This window comes from Schistocerca cancellata, chromosome 2, assembly GCF_023864275.1.
Source record: "Schistocerca cancellata isolate TAMUIC-IGC-003103 chromosome 2, iqSchCanc2.1, whole genome shotgun sequence".
In the NCBI taxonomy this organism is placed as follows: domain Eukaryota; kingdom Metazoa; phylum Arthropoda; class Insecta; order Orthoptera; family Acrididae; genus Schistocerca; species Schistocerca cancellata.
In genome coordinates, this window is record NC_064627.1 from 692,326,678 (window position 1) to 692,345,739 (window position 19,062).

General features: G+C 36.3%; 1 protein-coding gene across 3 annotated transcripts in view; it reads right to left on the minus strand.

Moving 5' to 3' along the window:
• The window catches only part of LOC126162455 (putative RNA-binding protein Luc7-like 2), a 51,580-nt gene that overhangs the window by 20,027 nt on the left and 12,491 nt on the right, over positions 1–19,062 (minus strand). For 2 of the 3 annotated variants that reach the window (XM_049918980.1, XM_049918979.1), the window contains 4 exons: positions 18,954–19,048; positions 10,129–10,227; positions 4,045–4,263; positions 3,404–3,616 (listed from right to left, as the gene is read on the minus strand). In XM_049918980.1, coding sequence (XP_049774937.1) covers positions 3,404–3,616; positions 4,045–4,263; positions 10,129–10,224 — 528 coding nt within the window. In that variant the 5' untranslated portion in view covers positions 10,225–10,227; positions 18,954–19,048. Of the gene's footprint in view, positions 1–3,403; positions 3,617–4,044; positions 4,264–10,128; positions 10,228–17,793; positions 18,929–18,953; positions 19,049–19,062 lie in introns of those variants that run through there. The other variant, XM_049918981.1, reaches the window with a different exon arrangement.

Consider the following 19,062-nt stretch of genomic DNA (forward strand, 5'->3'; position numbering starts at 1 on the left):
TTTCCATATTCCTTTTGCAATGGAACAAATCCTCAGTTGCTATCATTAACTTAAATTTTGACATTTATGTACGTCATGCTTTTTCATTGATTTACTTAGTAAGGCTTTGCTGTAGGTGAGGCCTGTATTTCCACTGTCTAAAGGCTAAATAGGTTGTCACATATCACACACCACTGTCTAACACTGCAGTGAACTGTTATCGAGTGTACAGTGAGATGTGTGTGTTTCTTTGTCTCTGTTATATGCTGCAAATATGTACTGCATGTGAAGATAAATGTCCAAACATATACTTTCACTAAACCTGTCTCTTGCATCTTTAAGTTTTCACACAGGCTAACAAAATCTATGGAGCTGGCCATGTATGGAAGTTGAGAATATGGATAGCAATTTTTTGTACCCGCACAGACATCTAATAGTGGTACTATGTCTGAAGGATTCCATTAAAGGCATCTTAAGATAATACGTCTAACACAGCAGGCTAGTAAAAGGGTTTTACAAATTCTAACAATGTTAACAACTTGCATTATGCCATTTGACAGGACTTTCGCAAACACAGCCATTTTGCTTACCGATGGAATTATGAAGGAATGGGTCAGGTAAGACAAGACTCCATCTTTAAGTGGTCCTTTTGAATAATTTTGCAAGTGAACATAAAGGCCTTGTCTTCCACAAACTTGAAAGGGTTAAAATTGCCTTATGGTAATTTGTAGCATATTATTAACTTTGTGCATAAAAGAAGTTAAGCTGTGGCACTATATTACAAGCAAATCAACTTTGTACCTAATAGTGTTCAGTTATTGCTTGTAACTCATTATATACTTACACAGGGCTTTATATAAATATTAGAATCCAATCTATTCAACTGACAAATGAAAATTACAAGCACTTTTACATCCACATAGGTCAGTGAGAAACTTGTAAACTAATAGAAACAGAGCAACAAGCCTAATACAAGTGGGATGTAACAACATTCCTAGATGTCTTAAGATAAGGAAAGTCATGGTGTTATGTGTAACTCCACTAAAGTTGTGTGTAACCCTACCACTACCTTGTTGATGAATGATGCTTGAGGCCTATAAACAAAATAATTTAATAATTATGGGAGCACCATCGCTTTTCAGCTTCACATTTTTGCACGTGGCAAGTACACCGAGGGACACCACGTATCTTCAAGGTTGGATGGTGACCGCAGTAACTTTGACAAAGTGAAGTACTTGCATTGGCTTTTTCTATAAATCATTGAACCCGAACTGACTAGCACAGCATGCCCACAGTAAATGCTCTTAGTGTATTGCTGGGAGCAATCCATGAAGAAAAAGCAAAAGAATCCAAATTTTGATTCATGTCATTTTCCTGTTATGCAATGATCTGTGAAATTTACGTCTACTGCTTTGTAAACGACTGACAAGACAGGAGCTACTCCTGTGTTAAGAAAGTCTTGTACAGAAGTATTTCCTGTACGATTACAGATGAATAAAACAATGTAAAGTAAAGGTTGGAATATCGACAAATTATGGAAAGGATAGTTTGCTACTCACTACAAAATTAACCCGCTGAGTTGTAGACAGGCTTAACTGAAAGGCTTGTTACACATTGAGGCACATGCACCACGCGTGCGCACACGCACTCAAAAAACTGTGATATCAGACTGCTCCAGCCGGAACATACGGAGGGGGTTTTTGAAGCAACTCTTCCTATTTGTGAGAACCTAATATTACACTTGAGAATCTTACTTCCAGCATTATCCAAGACAGCTGCAGAAATTAAGTATCTGCAAAGTCATGGTCAATATATCATTATGGATCAAATGAAACTCATGACTACAAGAAGTCAACAAACTAAGCAGGGAAAATAGCAGAAACACTGCATTCTGGCAACTGCACACAAACTACAATAAAGGAGCATAATATAAATATCATGATACTAGAATCTGCAGTAGGTGATATGGTGCTGGAGAAAGCTAAGCATTCTAGTTCAAACTTAAGGAAATAAACCAGATATGACGGGCCTTACAAAGAAGCACAATGTAAATTTCATTAAAGGATTTATTACTTAAAAGTATCCTCAGGGGATTCACATTATTTGTGAATTTTGTAGAGTGATATTGACAAGGAGCCTATGTCGTCATTTTATTTCTTTAGGTTTCATTTTCTGTGCAATGATCCTCCTTTCCACAAAACTATGTGTTTTAATTACACTTTCTTCTATTATACTTAACTACATGATCAAACCAGACAGTACGAAGTACCACTTTCTATGTGATTTGTATTATAAAACAAACACATTTGATAAACACTTTTACTGCAAACTGAAGATGAAAATGTGTGTGTTAAGAGTCCGAGCATAATACAATAGAGAATCAAGAGATTTGAAAACTCGCGGATAATGGAATCAAGGGTGAGAAGTTGGCTATCTTGTTTCCTTCCTAGGTCTGAAATTTCCTGATATCTTGTTTAGTTTCTTACTTCCTCTTTGAATATCAATTTTATGCTCCTCTTCCTATATTCAACAGTTCTTATAGTGAGACCAATCTTTCTATCAATCTGCCCCCCCCCCCAAAAAAAAAAAGAACTCGTCATGCTGGCACTTTGTCAACATATTTACCGCCTTCACAGTCTAAACATTTAAGATTTAAACACTTCATAATAATTTTCTACCGCCTCCCATGAAGTATATACAGATCTTATGTTGTTAGAGGGCAAACTACAGACACTAGCCCTCAACTTTAGAGTTCGAGGGTTACCAAACATAGCACAAATAATTGTTGGCTGAACTCTTAGATGTATAGCCAGGAAGGAAGTATTAGGAAAAACATGTAGCCAGCATTTTCATTTTCTTACTGTAGTTTTCTGTCCTGCAGTATCATTTTGTATACATTTCTTAGGTGATGTGGATATTTTGTATTTACAGCACTCATTCCCTCCAACTGTTCTATCTTTTAGGAATGGAGTAGTCCCTGATTAAACACTACTATGCTTTATCTGTCCTTAGTGTACTTACACTTTCTTCACAAGCATTCTACATTTCATTTGCTAATTACAAATGTGGACCAAAATTAATGTGTTTTGTGTAAGAAACAATTACCAACACTTTTGTAGAACTGTAATTTACAATTGCAATATCTATATTGATAATACAGTACTTATAGCAACATTATGATCCTTTACCACAATCTTTTCCACTTTCATCAAAACAGTCCCTAATACATTACAATTATTTCCTGCCAATATTCATTATTCGTATTTGCACAGAAAGTCTGTGTCTCTTTCTACATTTCAGCTAAGACACTCTATTATTTTAATTCTTAAAACCAGAGGCAGAATTAATACCTTTCAAAAACAATGTTTTAACAACATAAAAAATTAAATCTAAATTCTGTGTTATTACAGGTACTTTTACTCACCTCTAATTCAGCAAGCTTCTCGCGAATTTTAATGAAACCAAGGTGCAACTTTCCACCAAAATGATCTGCCAATCTGCGATCGTTATCATGTATTCCAAGGTAAGCTGAACATACTTCACAAACTCTGAGTTTCTGTTGCTGGTAACTACTAGCAGGCATCGAATTGCGATATTCGCTCTCAGCAGCACTTTTCTTCTTTCTCAGGTCTTCTATCTGTGAGGAACAATAACCAGGTCTGGCTAATAAACCATGAGTATCATGGTTATCTAAAACAATCAAGTTACCACCTAATAATTTCAATAAAATCGTAACAGAAAGGAACTAAAAATATAATCAATACTCACATTCCTCAGACAAAACATAAAATTGGTCAACTGGTAATAATGCAAGTAATTAATGAAATCCAGTTTATACAGTTACTGATTTGCCTGTTACAAGATAAGCCAATACATTATTGTACGTTTACAAGTTCATATTGTTAAGACGATGGTTAATATTTTAATAACTGTGTCTACATTAGTCTTATTTTTATCATTCCCAACAAGTTATGAAATTTCTGCTGTTTAACAGAATGGTATAAAGAATTTGAGGGTGTTTATTTTTTGTATTTACATAAGACAATATGTAAACATAATACATACCTCCTCCATCAACTTCATACTGTCTTCAACAAGACCTTCTGCACCTAACTGTTCTGCACGTGCTAACTTCTTGCCAATTTGCTCCGCAAGCTCATGAACCTTATTAGCTTTTGCAGCCACTTCTGCTGACAATTCTTCCTGTGTTTCTGCCAAACGCTGCTTTGCTAGCTCTGTTCGACGATCACAGTCTGCAATGAATGTTTGCAGATGCTCCATTGCCTACACAAAGATGCACAAGTGAAAATACTGCATTCAGTGCCTACAAATTAAGCACTGGAATAGAAGTTAAAAATGAAGGTTGCACGAAGTTTACTAAAGTTTCCCCATTCTAACCCACTTTTCCATTTAAAGCCAAATGCTACATTTCTCTTTTCAATTTTACTCACCCAGGCCCTTAACTCATGCATTTGGTGTTAAGGCCATAACTTAATTTTAGCTTTCTGTCACATTCTGTACATTTAATTACATATAACTCTCTTCACCAGATATCAAGTTCACATGGTAAATTACATGTAGGGACTGTTGGTTGCAAAAGACTTAACATCCACCATCTACATTAATCTAGCGAACGTGCATATTCTGCGAGTACTGGAACTGGAAAACTATTTTTAATCCTCGGCTATAACTACATTTCCTGATTACAAGGCGAGCAGTGCACAATTAAAAATTGCAGAAGGGCTGAAGTTTCTAAACTATCTGTAGCCCATGGATGTACCCATACCATTTACCAGGTTATGAATCACCTGAAACTAAGTTTGCATGTGGTGTGCAATCATACAGAACTAAAAACATTCAATACAATGCCCAATTTTAACACCCACAACCTTGTTCACACAACAGGGTGTATAAGTGAAAAAGAAGAAGATATCCTGGTTAAAAATACACTATACCCCTAGTGAACGTACTTTTTTCTGTGTTAAGTGACGATATACCCCCGTTGGAGCTATAAAACACACAAAAATTTTGAATCGTGAGAATTTTATACATGCATTGAAATGCCCTACTTTCAGAGGAAAAAAATGCGTTTTGGAAAGATCTTAAACGGGTGGCAAGATTTACACTACATATTTTCAAGTTATGAAAGTATAAATGTGAATTCCATCAAATACATTATGTTAGCTTCCGAAACACTGAAATTTAGACTGCGCTGCATGATTTGCTTTTGTCAGTGTCATAGCTCATGTCACCACGACAGCAGATATTCATCACATATACAGCAGATATACATCACATTATTTAGTCAGCTGATTGATAAATCAATGAATGGTAAAATACATACAGAGCAGCTACAAAAGAGCCAAGATTTCACAAATATTGGTTGTCAAAAATTTTTTCTGTGCTTTCCTAGAGTTTGCTTATGCAAGATCGTAGGAGCACAGCTTAAATTACATCAGCTGAAAATTTCTGACAAGCACACTTATAAATTGTCACTGTTGTGCACAGAAAATTTCATGGGTTACCTGGCTGAGTAAATGTTTCATCAAGCACTTCAACTTTTCCATAGAAATGCAAATTATGTGTGAAATTGCTCAAGAACTCACCTTGCACTTTTTAAGGATAATTATACTTTCGTCATCGTTACTGCACAAGTTGTAATCTACAGAAGAATTGAAATATGAGAAACTAATCTTTAAGCTTGAATTTTTCCAGCACATGTTACCCTTTAAGATATATCAAACATAAATGAGTTGGTTAAAATTTTAAATAATGGCATAAATGGCTGGTCTCTGGGCCTGAAACTTTTCTGAGTGGCTGCTTCTCAAAGTGTTGAGTTTTGTATGAGAGTCAAACACGCCATGATTTAAGAAATCCACCGCACATTCTCACACGTAACAATTCATCTTGCATAAAAGGAACTGTACTTTGAAAGTAACGCTTTACAAACCACAATTTGCAATATTTTCCTGTGACCTGTTAGAAATGTATACAGCTGTGATGTTATGCTCATGGAAAGTTTGTTGTTATGAAGTATTCAGGACGTATATGCAGACAAGGTGAAAATCCCCAGTTTCCCACTGAAAATAATACTTTTCCAAGTTGAGTAATGGTATACTTCCCCTCAGGATCGTAAAACATATCAATCCTTCGAATGGTTAAGGTTTAATACACCTGTGTGGAACTTTCTGGCATATTAGAAAATGAGCGACGGAGAGAGGCAGGCACAGAGAAAAGAAGTGGGGGAGAGGGAGGGGGGTGGGGAAAGATCTCTGAATGCAGCAACATGTACACGGCATATTTTCGTATTGCAAAATTATGAATTCGAATTCCACCAAACACAGCACGTTAATTTCCGAAGCACTGAAATTGACATTGTGATGTGCTGTTTTAGGCCAATCGTAGTTCATGTGATCTCACCAGCCGATGTCAGCAGATATTCGCAGCTTAAGACATGGATGTAGTCAGCGAATGGCAACATCACTTAAGTAGCGCGAACACAGAGATAGGAAAAGTTAATGGTTTAAATTAATATACAAAAGAGTAGCTACAAGAAAAGCTAAGCTTTCACATATAATATAGGTCTTTTTTGCACGTGTTACACTTTATGATACATTACGTAAATGTGCCAGTAACATTTGAAGTTATGAATAAATGTCTGTTCTGGGCACAAAATTCTTCAAAGTTGCTGGTCCTCACAATGATAAGTTTTAAATGAGTCAAACGCTCTGTGATTTAAGAAATTCATCCAGTAATCTCACACCAAACATAATTCATCCTGCATAACAGGAAATTTACTTTGAAAGTAACACTTTCAAACCACCATTTGTAACACACTATGTAATCAAAAGTATCTGGAATTCCCAAACCTATACGTTTTTCACATCAGGTGCATTGAACTGCTGCCCATTGTCCGGTACTCCATATCAGCGACCTCAGTACTCATTAGATATTGTGAGAGCAGAATGGGGTGCACTGAGGAACACTCAGACTTCGAACGTGGTCAGGTGATTGGGTGTCACTTGGGTCTGTACACGAGATTTCAACACTCCCTAAACATCCCTAGGTCCACTGTTTCTGATGTGATAGTGAAGTGGAGAAGTGAAGGGACACTTGCAACACAAAAGCATACAGGCCAAGCTCATGTGTTGACCTACTGTTGAAGAGGGTCTTCATGTGTAACAGGCAGACATGTATCCAGACCATTACACAGGAATTCCAAACTGCATCAGGATCCACTGCAAGTACTATGACAGTTATGTGGGAGGTGAGAAAATTGATGTCATGTTTGAGTGGCTGCTCGTGAGCCACACATCACGCCGGTAAATGTGAAACAACACTTCGCTTGGTGTAAGGAGCGTAAACATTGGATGATTGAACAGGGGAAAAAATGTTGCGTGGAGTGACGAATCGCGGTACTCAAATGTGGCGATCCAATGGCAGGGTGTGGGTATGGCAAATGCCCAGTGAGTGTCATCTGCCAGCCTGTGTAGTGTCAACAGTAAAATTCAGAGGCAGTGGTGTTATGAAGTGGGCGTGTTTTTCATGGAGGTGGCTTGCACCGCTTGTTTTGCGTGGCACTATCACAGCACAGGCCTACATTGATGTTTTAAGCATATTCTTGCTTCTCACTGTTTAAGAGCAATTCAGGGATGGTGATTGCATCTTTCAACATGATTGAGCACCTATTCATAATATACGGCCTGAGGCAGAGTGGTTACACGACAAATAACATCCCTGTAATGGACTGGCCTGCACGGAGTCCTGACCCGAGTCCTATATAACACCTTTGGGATGTTTTGGAATGCTGACTTCATGCCAGGCCTCACCGACCGACATAGATACCTCTTCTAAGGGCAGTATTCCGTGAAGAATTGGCTGCAATTCCCAAAGAAACCTCCCAGCACCTGATTGAACGTATGCCTGCAAGGATGGAAGCTGCCATCAAGGCTACAAATGGGCCAACACCATATTGAATTCCAGCATTATCGATGGAGGGTGCCACGAACTTTTGAGTCACTTTCAGCCAGGTGTCCAGATACTTTTGATCACATAGTGTATTTTCCTGTGATCTGTTAGAAATAGATTTGTTTCATCAGCTGCCAAAGAGTGTTAGGAAACAGGCATTACTGCGCATGTGCAGCTACGAAGCCCATGTGTTCGTACGTACAAAGCATTAACTTACATTACATCAAAAGACACAGGACATCAGAGGCTACTCCAAGGCATCGGAATTTTGTAAACCACACTAAAATGCATAATTCGGCTTTAAGTATACATTCATATGTCCAAATTCCCACTGAAATAGGCTCCAACCTGGTATTAAGCTTTTCAGTATGGTTTTGGGGATGTAAATTTTCTTTGAGTATCGGTTTCGTATTATCTCATGTTAAATTTTTATTATGGCATAATGTCTTAGGTGCCTCAAGATGAAAGCGTGCCTTTTAAATTTTGCAGACAGTTGAAACTAGCCAACAGCATGGACTGAACACTGTTTCAAACAAACTGACTGCCTCTACGGAAAAGATTAATAAAAGTCAAATTTCTTTAGCCTTCCGTAATTATGTGAATCTATTTCAATTAACTTGATAGCCCCCGGACAGAGAAATCTGTTTTGTTTTCATTTGACGTGAGAGCTTGAATCAAAAAGAGGAATAACAATCGCACTTCAAAAAGCAGCCAGAAGTGGAAGAAGGTACTGCTCTTAGGCAATTCAACTGAGCATGTGCATGAGCCTGCTGGGAAGTCCACAAATGAACCTAATGCAAACAATTGTGATGTCACACTTATCTGAAACAGTCTGTTGGTATGAAGTATTGCATAGTCTTCATCCGAAGGCGTTCGACACATTTTGCTGTTGGTAGATGCTTGTGTGTGCACTGTGTTTTGTTGTTGTACATGATCACATTTCCTTTGCAACTTAAGTTATTTTGGTTTTTCCTCTCTCACTATTTATTACTGTGGCAATAGTGGGAAACAGTAACAGTCTTTGTTAGAGTATCAATTCTTACTAGTCAAAATTACAAGAAATTTGACTGAAAACTGAACCAATGGAATCGCCTGGAATTCTAAAAATTCCCCGGTTCTACCTGGATAAAAGAAATTCCTGCATTTTTCCTGTAGCATATATGATTCACACAAGCATTGAAGGGATATGCAGATTGTGTATTTTGACCCTATACTGTAGCAAACTGATCAATTTTTGTGACATACTGCAATGCCATTGCTACGGCCCTGTTGGGACGCAGTCTCATTTTTGTGGGCTTTTATAATTCAGTAATTACTGTTATGTTGTCAGTTTACAATGGTGCGCAACTTTCTCAATGCAACTGTGACATTTAATAACTCAATAAAAATGATTTTGCCGACTGACAAAAGGCCAACTGAGAAAGCACAATGACTTTTACTACTTTAAAATTGTGGAGTTATTGAAGGCAAGGGTGGTTCAAATCCAAGTGTGGTAATCCTGATTTAAGTTTATTTCCTTAAATGAAGTAATGCAAACACTGGGATGACTCTTGAGAAGGAACATACCGATTTCCCCTATCACCCTTGCTCTGTCTCCAATGGGATTTTATAATCAACAGGTCTTTTACAAGTACATATGCATGCACAAAAGCACATGCTTGAGACCCATACCAGTAAACTGCCCACAAGAATTTTATGGTAGCACTGTCCTCCAATTTATCCATGCGAACAGGATACTTAACTATTTAAAATAGTTGTATAAATCAAACAATACCAGATCAATATCTGATTTTAACAATATGTAACACTGAGAAAATTTAAATGGCATTGACACTATTGCTGCATGGTGGTGAATTTTTTTCTTGCCCTTTTATATCTGTTCATAAACAGAAAACTACATTACAACTAACATGCAATATAAGTGCCAGCAAAATCACTAGCCCTTTGGGTAACAATCTTCATTCCTATTGGTCCATTATGTTTGAGTTCATAACATTTTTTTATTAACATCAGATAGACATTCATTAGAGTGGCATATCAAAAACACAAAGTTATTTTCATGCTCAAAGTGATTTTTTAAAATGTGTGTTTTACATTCTTTTTCTCACCTCCGAGTTCATTTATTATTTGTGGGCTTGTAACAAAAGAGACAAAAAATAAACTATAAATTTGCTGACTTACATCAATATCATAGAAGTAGTCCTTTGTTTTGCTGGCCTTTTCATAGTCAGCACGAAGTGCCAGATCATGTATTTTTGGGCATTCTCCCAGATCCATCCGCTGAAAGTTAACACACAAAAAGATAAGCAGCTGTAGTTATTCCTGCATTAACAATGAATATTTTCAATGTTAGCAATACTTTGTAATATTTAGGGGCTCCAAAACGAAGTTTAGTAAACATTTTACAGAAAGTTTTCAAGGGATTACTTTGCTTGAGTCAGAAAAGTCCAGTTGTTACTCTGCTGGCAAAAACCTTTACACTACGTATTTCACAACTGTTTGTTTATAATAAAGAAAACATTAACACAGCATGAAAGACATGAATTTTAAAAATATGGCTATGAAAAATGAAATTGGTCATGCCTTGTGTTTCACAATGTAACCACATATTTACTGCACTTATGACCTGCCCAGTACTCAATTTACCGCACTCAACAAAATTTGTTGTCATGCATTATCATTATACCATGAATATTGAAAGTTACCTGTATAGTTCAGTAAGAATATGATCATTCCGCTAAACAAATAGCAGGATAATTTTAAAAAGCCTATAACAGGAAAAGTATTCAACAATGAACAGGCAGTGATTTTTCCTACACTCCAACTGACGAGCTATTAACATAATAGATTTCTCTCATGTCACCTTTTCCACATGACAAACTTGCACTCTGAGAATACTTGATAATGTACTCAAAAATCTGCAAACTTCATGAGTGTCAAATATTAAAGTAAGATTCTTGATGATCAAATACAAAGCATTCTTTTAATATTTATATAAAAAACTTGTTATTGAAACTTTCCTTTTTCTAGAAAGGAACATATCCCTTTTCCTCACTAATAATTACAATAACTACTATTTTGAAATGAGATTGGGCAAACTGCAAGTTTTCATGTTTTTCACATTCCATGTTTAATGACTGTAGAGCTCCACATATAACTCAATATTTCTGTTTAAAAGGTGCAGAATGGCAAAGACAAAACACCTGTAATCGATGTATGCCTAATAAAACCTTACGGCATTCAAATCAATCTGTTCTTCATTGACCAAACAAAGGAATGACAAAAATCCTAAATGAGCAAACAGATCTTGACACTAACTAGCATGACACTCCAGCTAAAAATCTGATTTCACAATGTTTAACATAATTAACAGTTGAAAAATAATAATTCACTAGAGAGTTTTCACATCTGCAAGACCTATTTGGACTGCTTACAAACCACCTGTAGCACAACCATTTTAACCCCCACTTGGAAGACTTTGGTAGAAAAAATCTCTTCTTGTTTACTAGGAACCTGCCTGTTCCATCACATAGAAAATACGGCTTTTTAAATGCGAATGTTAGAGAAAATTTATGAGCCCAAAAACAAGAAAGAACTTCACTGAAGTAGGATAATGATTCACAATAAAACTGCTACATAACAATGCAGTGAAGTGACATGACATGCAGGCACAGATAAGTTAATTTTTCAGTGCTGATTAGCCAAGGAAATTTACTACTTTAAAGGAGATTACTTAAACTCTATGTATGGACATCACCGCGCATTTTCTTGCAAACACATTTAACATTACATTTTTACAGTGTGGCAACCCCTCCTAAACTGTACAAAATGTATGATCGATTTCACAGTTATTACTCAGTTGCACAAGTTAACTGTAACTACCGAGTGTACTTCTATATAAGCTGCAGAACTTTTTATTGATTTTCTAGTTAATACATGTGAATAAAACAAGATAACTTAACGTCATTTAATCAGGAAATCTGATAAAAATCACTCAAAGTGAGTGAGTGAGAGAGAGAGAGAGAGAGAGAGAGAGAGAGAGAGAGAGAGAGAGAGAGAGAGAGAATATGCACTGTTCTTTGAAATTACAACAAAGATTCAGGGCAACAGCAAAGTAAACCCCCATTCAAAACCTTCTGTAAATTAATATTTAATACTAGCCGCAGCCTTGGCCAACAGATCACAGAATGTAAAAAAAACAACTCTCATATGATATTTAATTTGTAATATTCTGATTCACACCACATGAATTCCAAAATTTACTAAGGAACTTTATCATTTAGTAAAAATTAAGTATCTTCTATCTCCATAGAGTAGTTAATCAGTATTTAGATGCATCTTTCTGCAGTTGCTACTGCATTCCACCTTTTTTAAGCATATTTGGACAAGCAGAAGGAAGAAAGTAAAATTATAAAACAAAAGAGTGAACCACAAAAAATTTCAAACTAGCCTTATCAAACAGTATCAGTATTAAATGGTTCAAATGGCTGTGAGCACTATGGGATTTAACATCTCAGGTCATCACTCCCCTAGAACTTAGAACTACTTAAACCTACCTAACCTAAGGACATCACACACATCCATGCCCGAGGCAGGATTCGAACCTGCGACCGTAGCAGTCGCGCGGTTCCAGACTGAAGCGCCTAGAACCGCTCGGCCACCAGCGGCCGGCATCAGTATTAAGGAATAATGTTTTTTAACTTATCATTAAGGACCACTAGTTCTTGCAGGAAGTGTCCCACCAAATCTCAAAGAGCACGTAATTAGGTACTCACTCAGCAAATTAAGCAGTGCAAGCTGCTTAAAACATTTACTTCAACATAAAGGTTAAAAAATCATTAATTCCAATTAACACTGCACCGATAAGGGATCACTCAATATCTTCTGAGGTAGAATCATCTCACTATAGATGTGGTGACCTGAGAAGAGTTAACTCATTTTAGCATTCACTCCATCTTATCATTTCAATTAAGTTTGAAGGACAGTGTATCAAATTTCATCACTACTCTCCCCCTATCACTACAGTGAACGAAAATCACAAATGAGCAAATAAGTTATAGGAAACCGCTATTTATGCACAGAGAAAGCTGTATGAATACTTTTTGCATAAAAGGCTAATGTTTCAAATGGTATTTTTGTAAGTCTGCACTTGCCAAGAATGATGTGCGCAGTAATGCTAACAATGTTTCACAAATATCTCTTCATTTAGCCAATAATGAAGTCTACAGGATGGATGAAAATATGTATTACAAATAAAAATTAAGGCCAACATAAACTCTCAAAATTGGCAACAATTTGACAGTATTAATTACAAAATGCAAATATTTGCACAACAGTTTGCAGTACAGAAGTGGAAAGTTTTCTGAATCATCTGATGCAGTGAAATAAATGGTAACCAAACACTACATAAGTAAGTGCATCTGCATGACTTAAGTTGTGGATTATTAGGGGAGTGATACTCTGAAAGAATATTTAAACAGTGAGATTATAAAGTTTGTTTTAAAAGAGAAATGAGGTTACCCGATATTTACAAATAACATAGCACCAAACAAAAATGATAAGAGCAACAGTTATCTCTGTAAAGCCCATGTCACACTGAGTTAAGATCTGCTCGAAGTTTACTTTTTGGCTTGTGCGATGGCTTCCAAGCAGGCACCCTTGACTGTTAGGCTGCAGGGAGCTCCTAAAGTTTCAGGTAATAGCTTCACTGCTGCAATCTTTAATATTCTCCGACTTCTACCTATCCTGTCCAAGCCAATGTACTATGTCTGGCATCACAACCTGCCAGTCATGTCCCCTCTGCAAGCATCACCACACTAACAAGACACTAGTGGAAACTTGCCCTAAAAGTGCCCCTTAATTGATGCACAAGGCTCCACAGAAGTAAAGAAAGCATTATTGCTGTAATGGATGTTATTGTTTTAATGGTTGCATATAGGGAAGAGTCTTTTTTATATGTGGGAATAAGAGGACCTGAATCAGACATCCTGCCATCAAACAACTTGCCACAGACCTTGAACTGAGTGGAAGGTCCTGGTAGATGGGTGTGTGAACCACCACCTGCTGCCTTCTATTGTCAGGCAAATTTATGGTGTAACTTGTTTAGTGTGGGCTACAGCGGAAATTATGAGGTTAACCCCCCCACACCCACACACACACACACACACACACCCAACCACCACTGGGAACTTTAAAAGGCACTCAAGATACTACCAGATAAAACATATACAATGTCATAAAAGTTTTTTCGTATCAGTTCCAGGACCCAAAAAATGTAACCACCACATAAAATTAAATCCTGTTTTCACATCATAGCAAATAAAGAATTACTACACCCAACTGCATTTGTCTATGAGAATGGAATCTACAGACATTTCATTTACAGTGAAATAAATCTTCCATCCACATGATTAAAATATAAACTGATCACTGTACTTTGTACACAGCTATTTTGTGCAAATACAAGTATATACATACATAATTTTACCACAGAAGTGGATAGGGAAAAAAATAAATAATCTGCCCTCAGTCTGACAATCAAAAATCCACAAAACATTCCACTATAAACTTCTAAACTGCAAATTTACCTACCCAGAAGAATGTGTAAGTTAATGGAATTCCTTTCAATTCTCCCAGTTCTTAACTTTGATTTTTTGATGAACTATTTTACTGTTATACAAAAGACAAGTACATTTCCATATACTTCCAGCTAAAACTTGACTAATTTCTTTTCTACAGAATCCACTGACAAAGGTCATACCTGCACTTGCAAAGCTGTTTTATATTCCTATAACCAGAAAGAACTATGTAAGTGTATGTTATTCCTATTTTGCGAACTGAATTATGTTTTAGAAAATGGAATAAACAAGATATTTTGAACAGTACACTATTATTCAGTGCTCATACAAGGAAGGGAATGGTTGGACCAATCCTGTTAAAATCTCCTGGGATTTGTTTTTAACACACTTTTGTTGCATCACTTAAAATCCATCTAACAAATTTCAGCTGCTACTACACAATGGTAGTTACTATGGGAGGAACACAGAATAAAGAGGAATTTCACGTCAAGGTTTTGTTAAAAGCTGAGCATAATATTCATTTTTTGTACCTCTTAACTTGTAAATGATCAGAAAGACATCATTCTGACAACAACCATGCTTCAAAAATTATTCTATACCATCCAATCTCACCACAGGTCAAGGGAACCCCTCTCCTTTTGCTAATTGCTAAGGTGACATACATCTGCCAAATGAATCCACTAACAGGAATTACACATGAAGACTCATGCAAACTAGTTAAAAATTTCAAATGGATGTTTTAACAGTGCAGACGTGGATAGCAACAGAGCACTAGAAGACATGCTATGGATTCATCACTGTGAAGAGACTTACACTCATACAGAATCCATAATTGATAATGCTGCGTTTAGTTGTTAACTGTTTGCTGAAGACAAGAAAAAAATTCCTTGTCTAACAAAGAAGCAGTTGTACATTGGGTGAAGACAGGTGGTAAGAAATGAGCATCAGCAAGTTTACTGCTGGGGGAAGGCAATATGAGGTGTCTTATTGGGGGGGGGGGGGGGAGATTTGCATGTACACCACTGACTGGTCACATTCACATAGTTATAACACCAGTGACCAATCTCAATGATTCACTGTTACCTGTGTGTACCAACCGGAAATTTTGGATCACACGTGGAAACAAATCAGTTGCGGTCAGACTAGTCAAAATTTGGAAAACTGAGGAAGGAGATTTTTCCAAGTGTCACACTTATTCTGTTTTGAAGAAGATGGCCTTAGTCCCTTTCAGGTCATAAGAATTCAAGCATTATTTCGATTTCACAAAAACAAATAATTCTGATCCACCCTCTAGACTAATTGTTAGGCCAAGAATTTTTCAGGCACAGGAAGACATTTAACACATTAACACAGAAAATTATTATGGATAGATCAATTAAGCTTTTAGTCCACCACCATGATGAACATACTGAAGTTATAATCACTAATATACTACGTCTTCCCCTCCTTACGTTTCTAAGACCAATTGAGTGCATGCAATACTTGTCAGAGTATGCCGATGACAGTCTTGACTCCTTCCTAACTACAGTTCAATCTTTTCCAGAAACAGAACTGTCAAATGTCAATATGTGTTTGGAGCCTTTTATCAATACATGGTTTTGCAATGTTTACAAATAAATTCTAAAATTTTGAAATACTATTTATGTATACTCAACTCAAAGATTATCCTGCATAATATACATGTTTAATTGGCTTTCAATTAGAGATTCAATAATTGTTTCACAAATGAGTGCAAACAGTGACTAGAGAAAGCTGTATTGCACAGGACGAGAATTCAAGGTTTTACACTAGGCAGTTTTCAATATAGAATCCATTCAAAAATGTCTTGCTTCATAATTATTTTTGAATAACTTACAGTTCATGTTGACAGTTGAAATTCTGCTTATGGTATTTTTACAAAGTAGACAGTGAAACAAACTAAAGGTTTTGATGAATTAATTCTAATCATATCCTTGTAAGTGGACAATGTGGCATTCCTGTCCTCCTAGGCCTTAGACTCATACTGAGTAGACATCTTTCATTAATAGCTACATCACATCTTAGAACTCTCTCTCAAACCCATAAAAGTCATTGTGCTTCAATTTAATTTTTTGCCCTGGTTAACTCTTTGTTACACGTTTCATTTAGGTGTATCTTCAGAACATAGATGAATATGCAAGATCATTTTCATTCTTTTACTGGGTTTTAGTTTTACTAAAATTTAAGTACCTTTACAATTTCAACTTCAGTTTACTTTTTGCATTGTGTCCATTAATGGAAACACTGAAAACTGCAAAATAACTTCTCATTACAACTTTTTTTATTTTGTCAGCTCCATTTAAGTTCTCAATTCTTATGAAATATTATCGAAGTATTACTATTAGCCCTGTAAAATGAGTCTTAAAATAGGAAGTTCGTTAACTTTAGTAGCCTCTGAATGGCATCCTGGTTGCAAATCAGTGCTGGCAATTATTTCTAATAGTAGTAGTAGTAGTAGTAGTAGTAGAAACAAAACTGACATGGGCACTTGGGAAGGAGAGGCACACAGCAATGTGTTGCTAACCGGTTAGTTCTTATTACTCTTGCACGTCTAGATTTTGGCTTTACAGCTCAATTTCCCTCTGGATATACACCAGTAAGATCATGTGGTGACATGTACTGCTGCAAGTTCGTTGAATTTTAACTCAAACTGAAGATTGCTATTTATAGCCAAAATCTACATTTTCAAGAGTAATAAAAACTATGGGATTGCAACTGACTGCTGTGTGCCTCTCCTTCCTTGTAGTCTACAATCACAGTGCACAAAAGTTCCTTATGGAATCAAAGGTGGTTAATGGACACTTGGTTCATAGTCATTATCAGAAATGTTTGCCAGCATTAATCTTAATGATAATTTCTATCTACACCAAGTTTACCATTTAGTGGCTGCTTTAAGTTTACAATTACTGTCACTTTATCATCACAAGATCCATTACAATGAGGTAACAGTCCCAAATTGCTAAGGTGTATTACCGATGAATGCCTGCCTTTCACTTCAGTAATGGCCTTTTTGCAGGTAAAGATCATTGTAGCCATGTTATGCAATGTTTGCTTCAAAATTTGTTTTCACACTTTCTTCCACTTGTATTTGCTATAGTTCAAATTCTATGATCGGTTGACCAAGGTTACAAAATTGGTACATTTAAGACTTAAGTTAAAATAGTCAGAGAAATAGTCACACACCTATATAGAGCCCACATACAGACAAAAATATATATGTTGCCAGCCCTCGGTAAATTATGCAACTTACAGACTGTCACAAATATCTTCAAACTCGAATGGTGTCGCCGTATGATGTAATGGTGACAAAATTCCTCTAAACTATCCACATGGTGTGTCAAATTATATTTTATCTTCCTAAAGGGTGAAAGAGACCAGTTGAAAAAAAATATGTGAGTTGCAATTTGTCTTGATAAATAAGTAAATCTATGATCGAAATACAACTCTTTAAGCTATGGCGTTAAAAGATGAAACAGATTATACACCTTCAGTCAGCAAAGGTTAATGGGCCGAAGGTGACTTAGTAGTAATTTTGTCTAAGATAGGTACATCACCAGTGCAAGGTGAAGCCTGACAGTCTTCAGGATACTTCCACCTGCAAGTTAAATGGGCATACTCACAAGGTAATAGGAAAACGTCCCTCAGCACTCGATTCAACGCATATTTCAACTACAGAGCCATGCAGAACAACTTCTCTACTTACAAAATGGAGATTTTGTTCCTTCCTCGGGATATTTTACATTCCGATCAATTTTGATGACGAAAAATCTTTCTGCCTAGAACCCAGATATTTTTCCCACAATTTTAATAAGCTATAACAATACTTAAGGACACTTTACTGGAATCCAATAATATTTGAATGGCTGATGTCTTCAGCTTTCATGTGGCAATACTTACCATTTTGAAGTGCCGTCAAAGTCACAGATATACTAGTTCTTATAGTAACATCTTAAATGTGAAACAATGAAAAAGAATTTTTGAATTTGCATTTGTATCTTTCAATTATTTAATTCTTGTACTTACATAATGTAATAAACCCCAAATTCACCCTGTCTTATCCACAACAATATGCCGTGATATTCTGGAAAGAACTATTGTATGAGGCATTAATGAAGCTTAAATTGTAATAAAGATTGATACCATAAACTGACAATAATACAGCACCAAACCAAAAATTGTGATAAGCCACTGGAGGCCTTATGAATGAAATTTAACTAGAAAAAGGTTTACACAGAAAGGTTTTCCAGGAGTACAATTTTGAAAAATTATACAAAAATCAACATGTAACACAGATTTGTCTCAATTTTGTGACTTCGTAGTACGAAGTTACTTTACAATTGTAAACAATATTTAATAATTCAATATATTAAATCTTCAGATTGCTTCACAGCAGATATAAAATGTACATACCGTAGATGATAGAATCTCATGTGGACAGCAGCTGAGCAGGAAGCTTTTGCACACCTTGGGGTCTGAAAACTTCACTTGGAACCTGTTGTTTTCCCCTAAAAATCCGTTA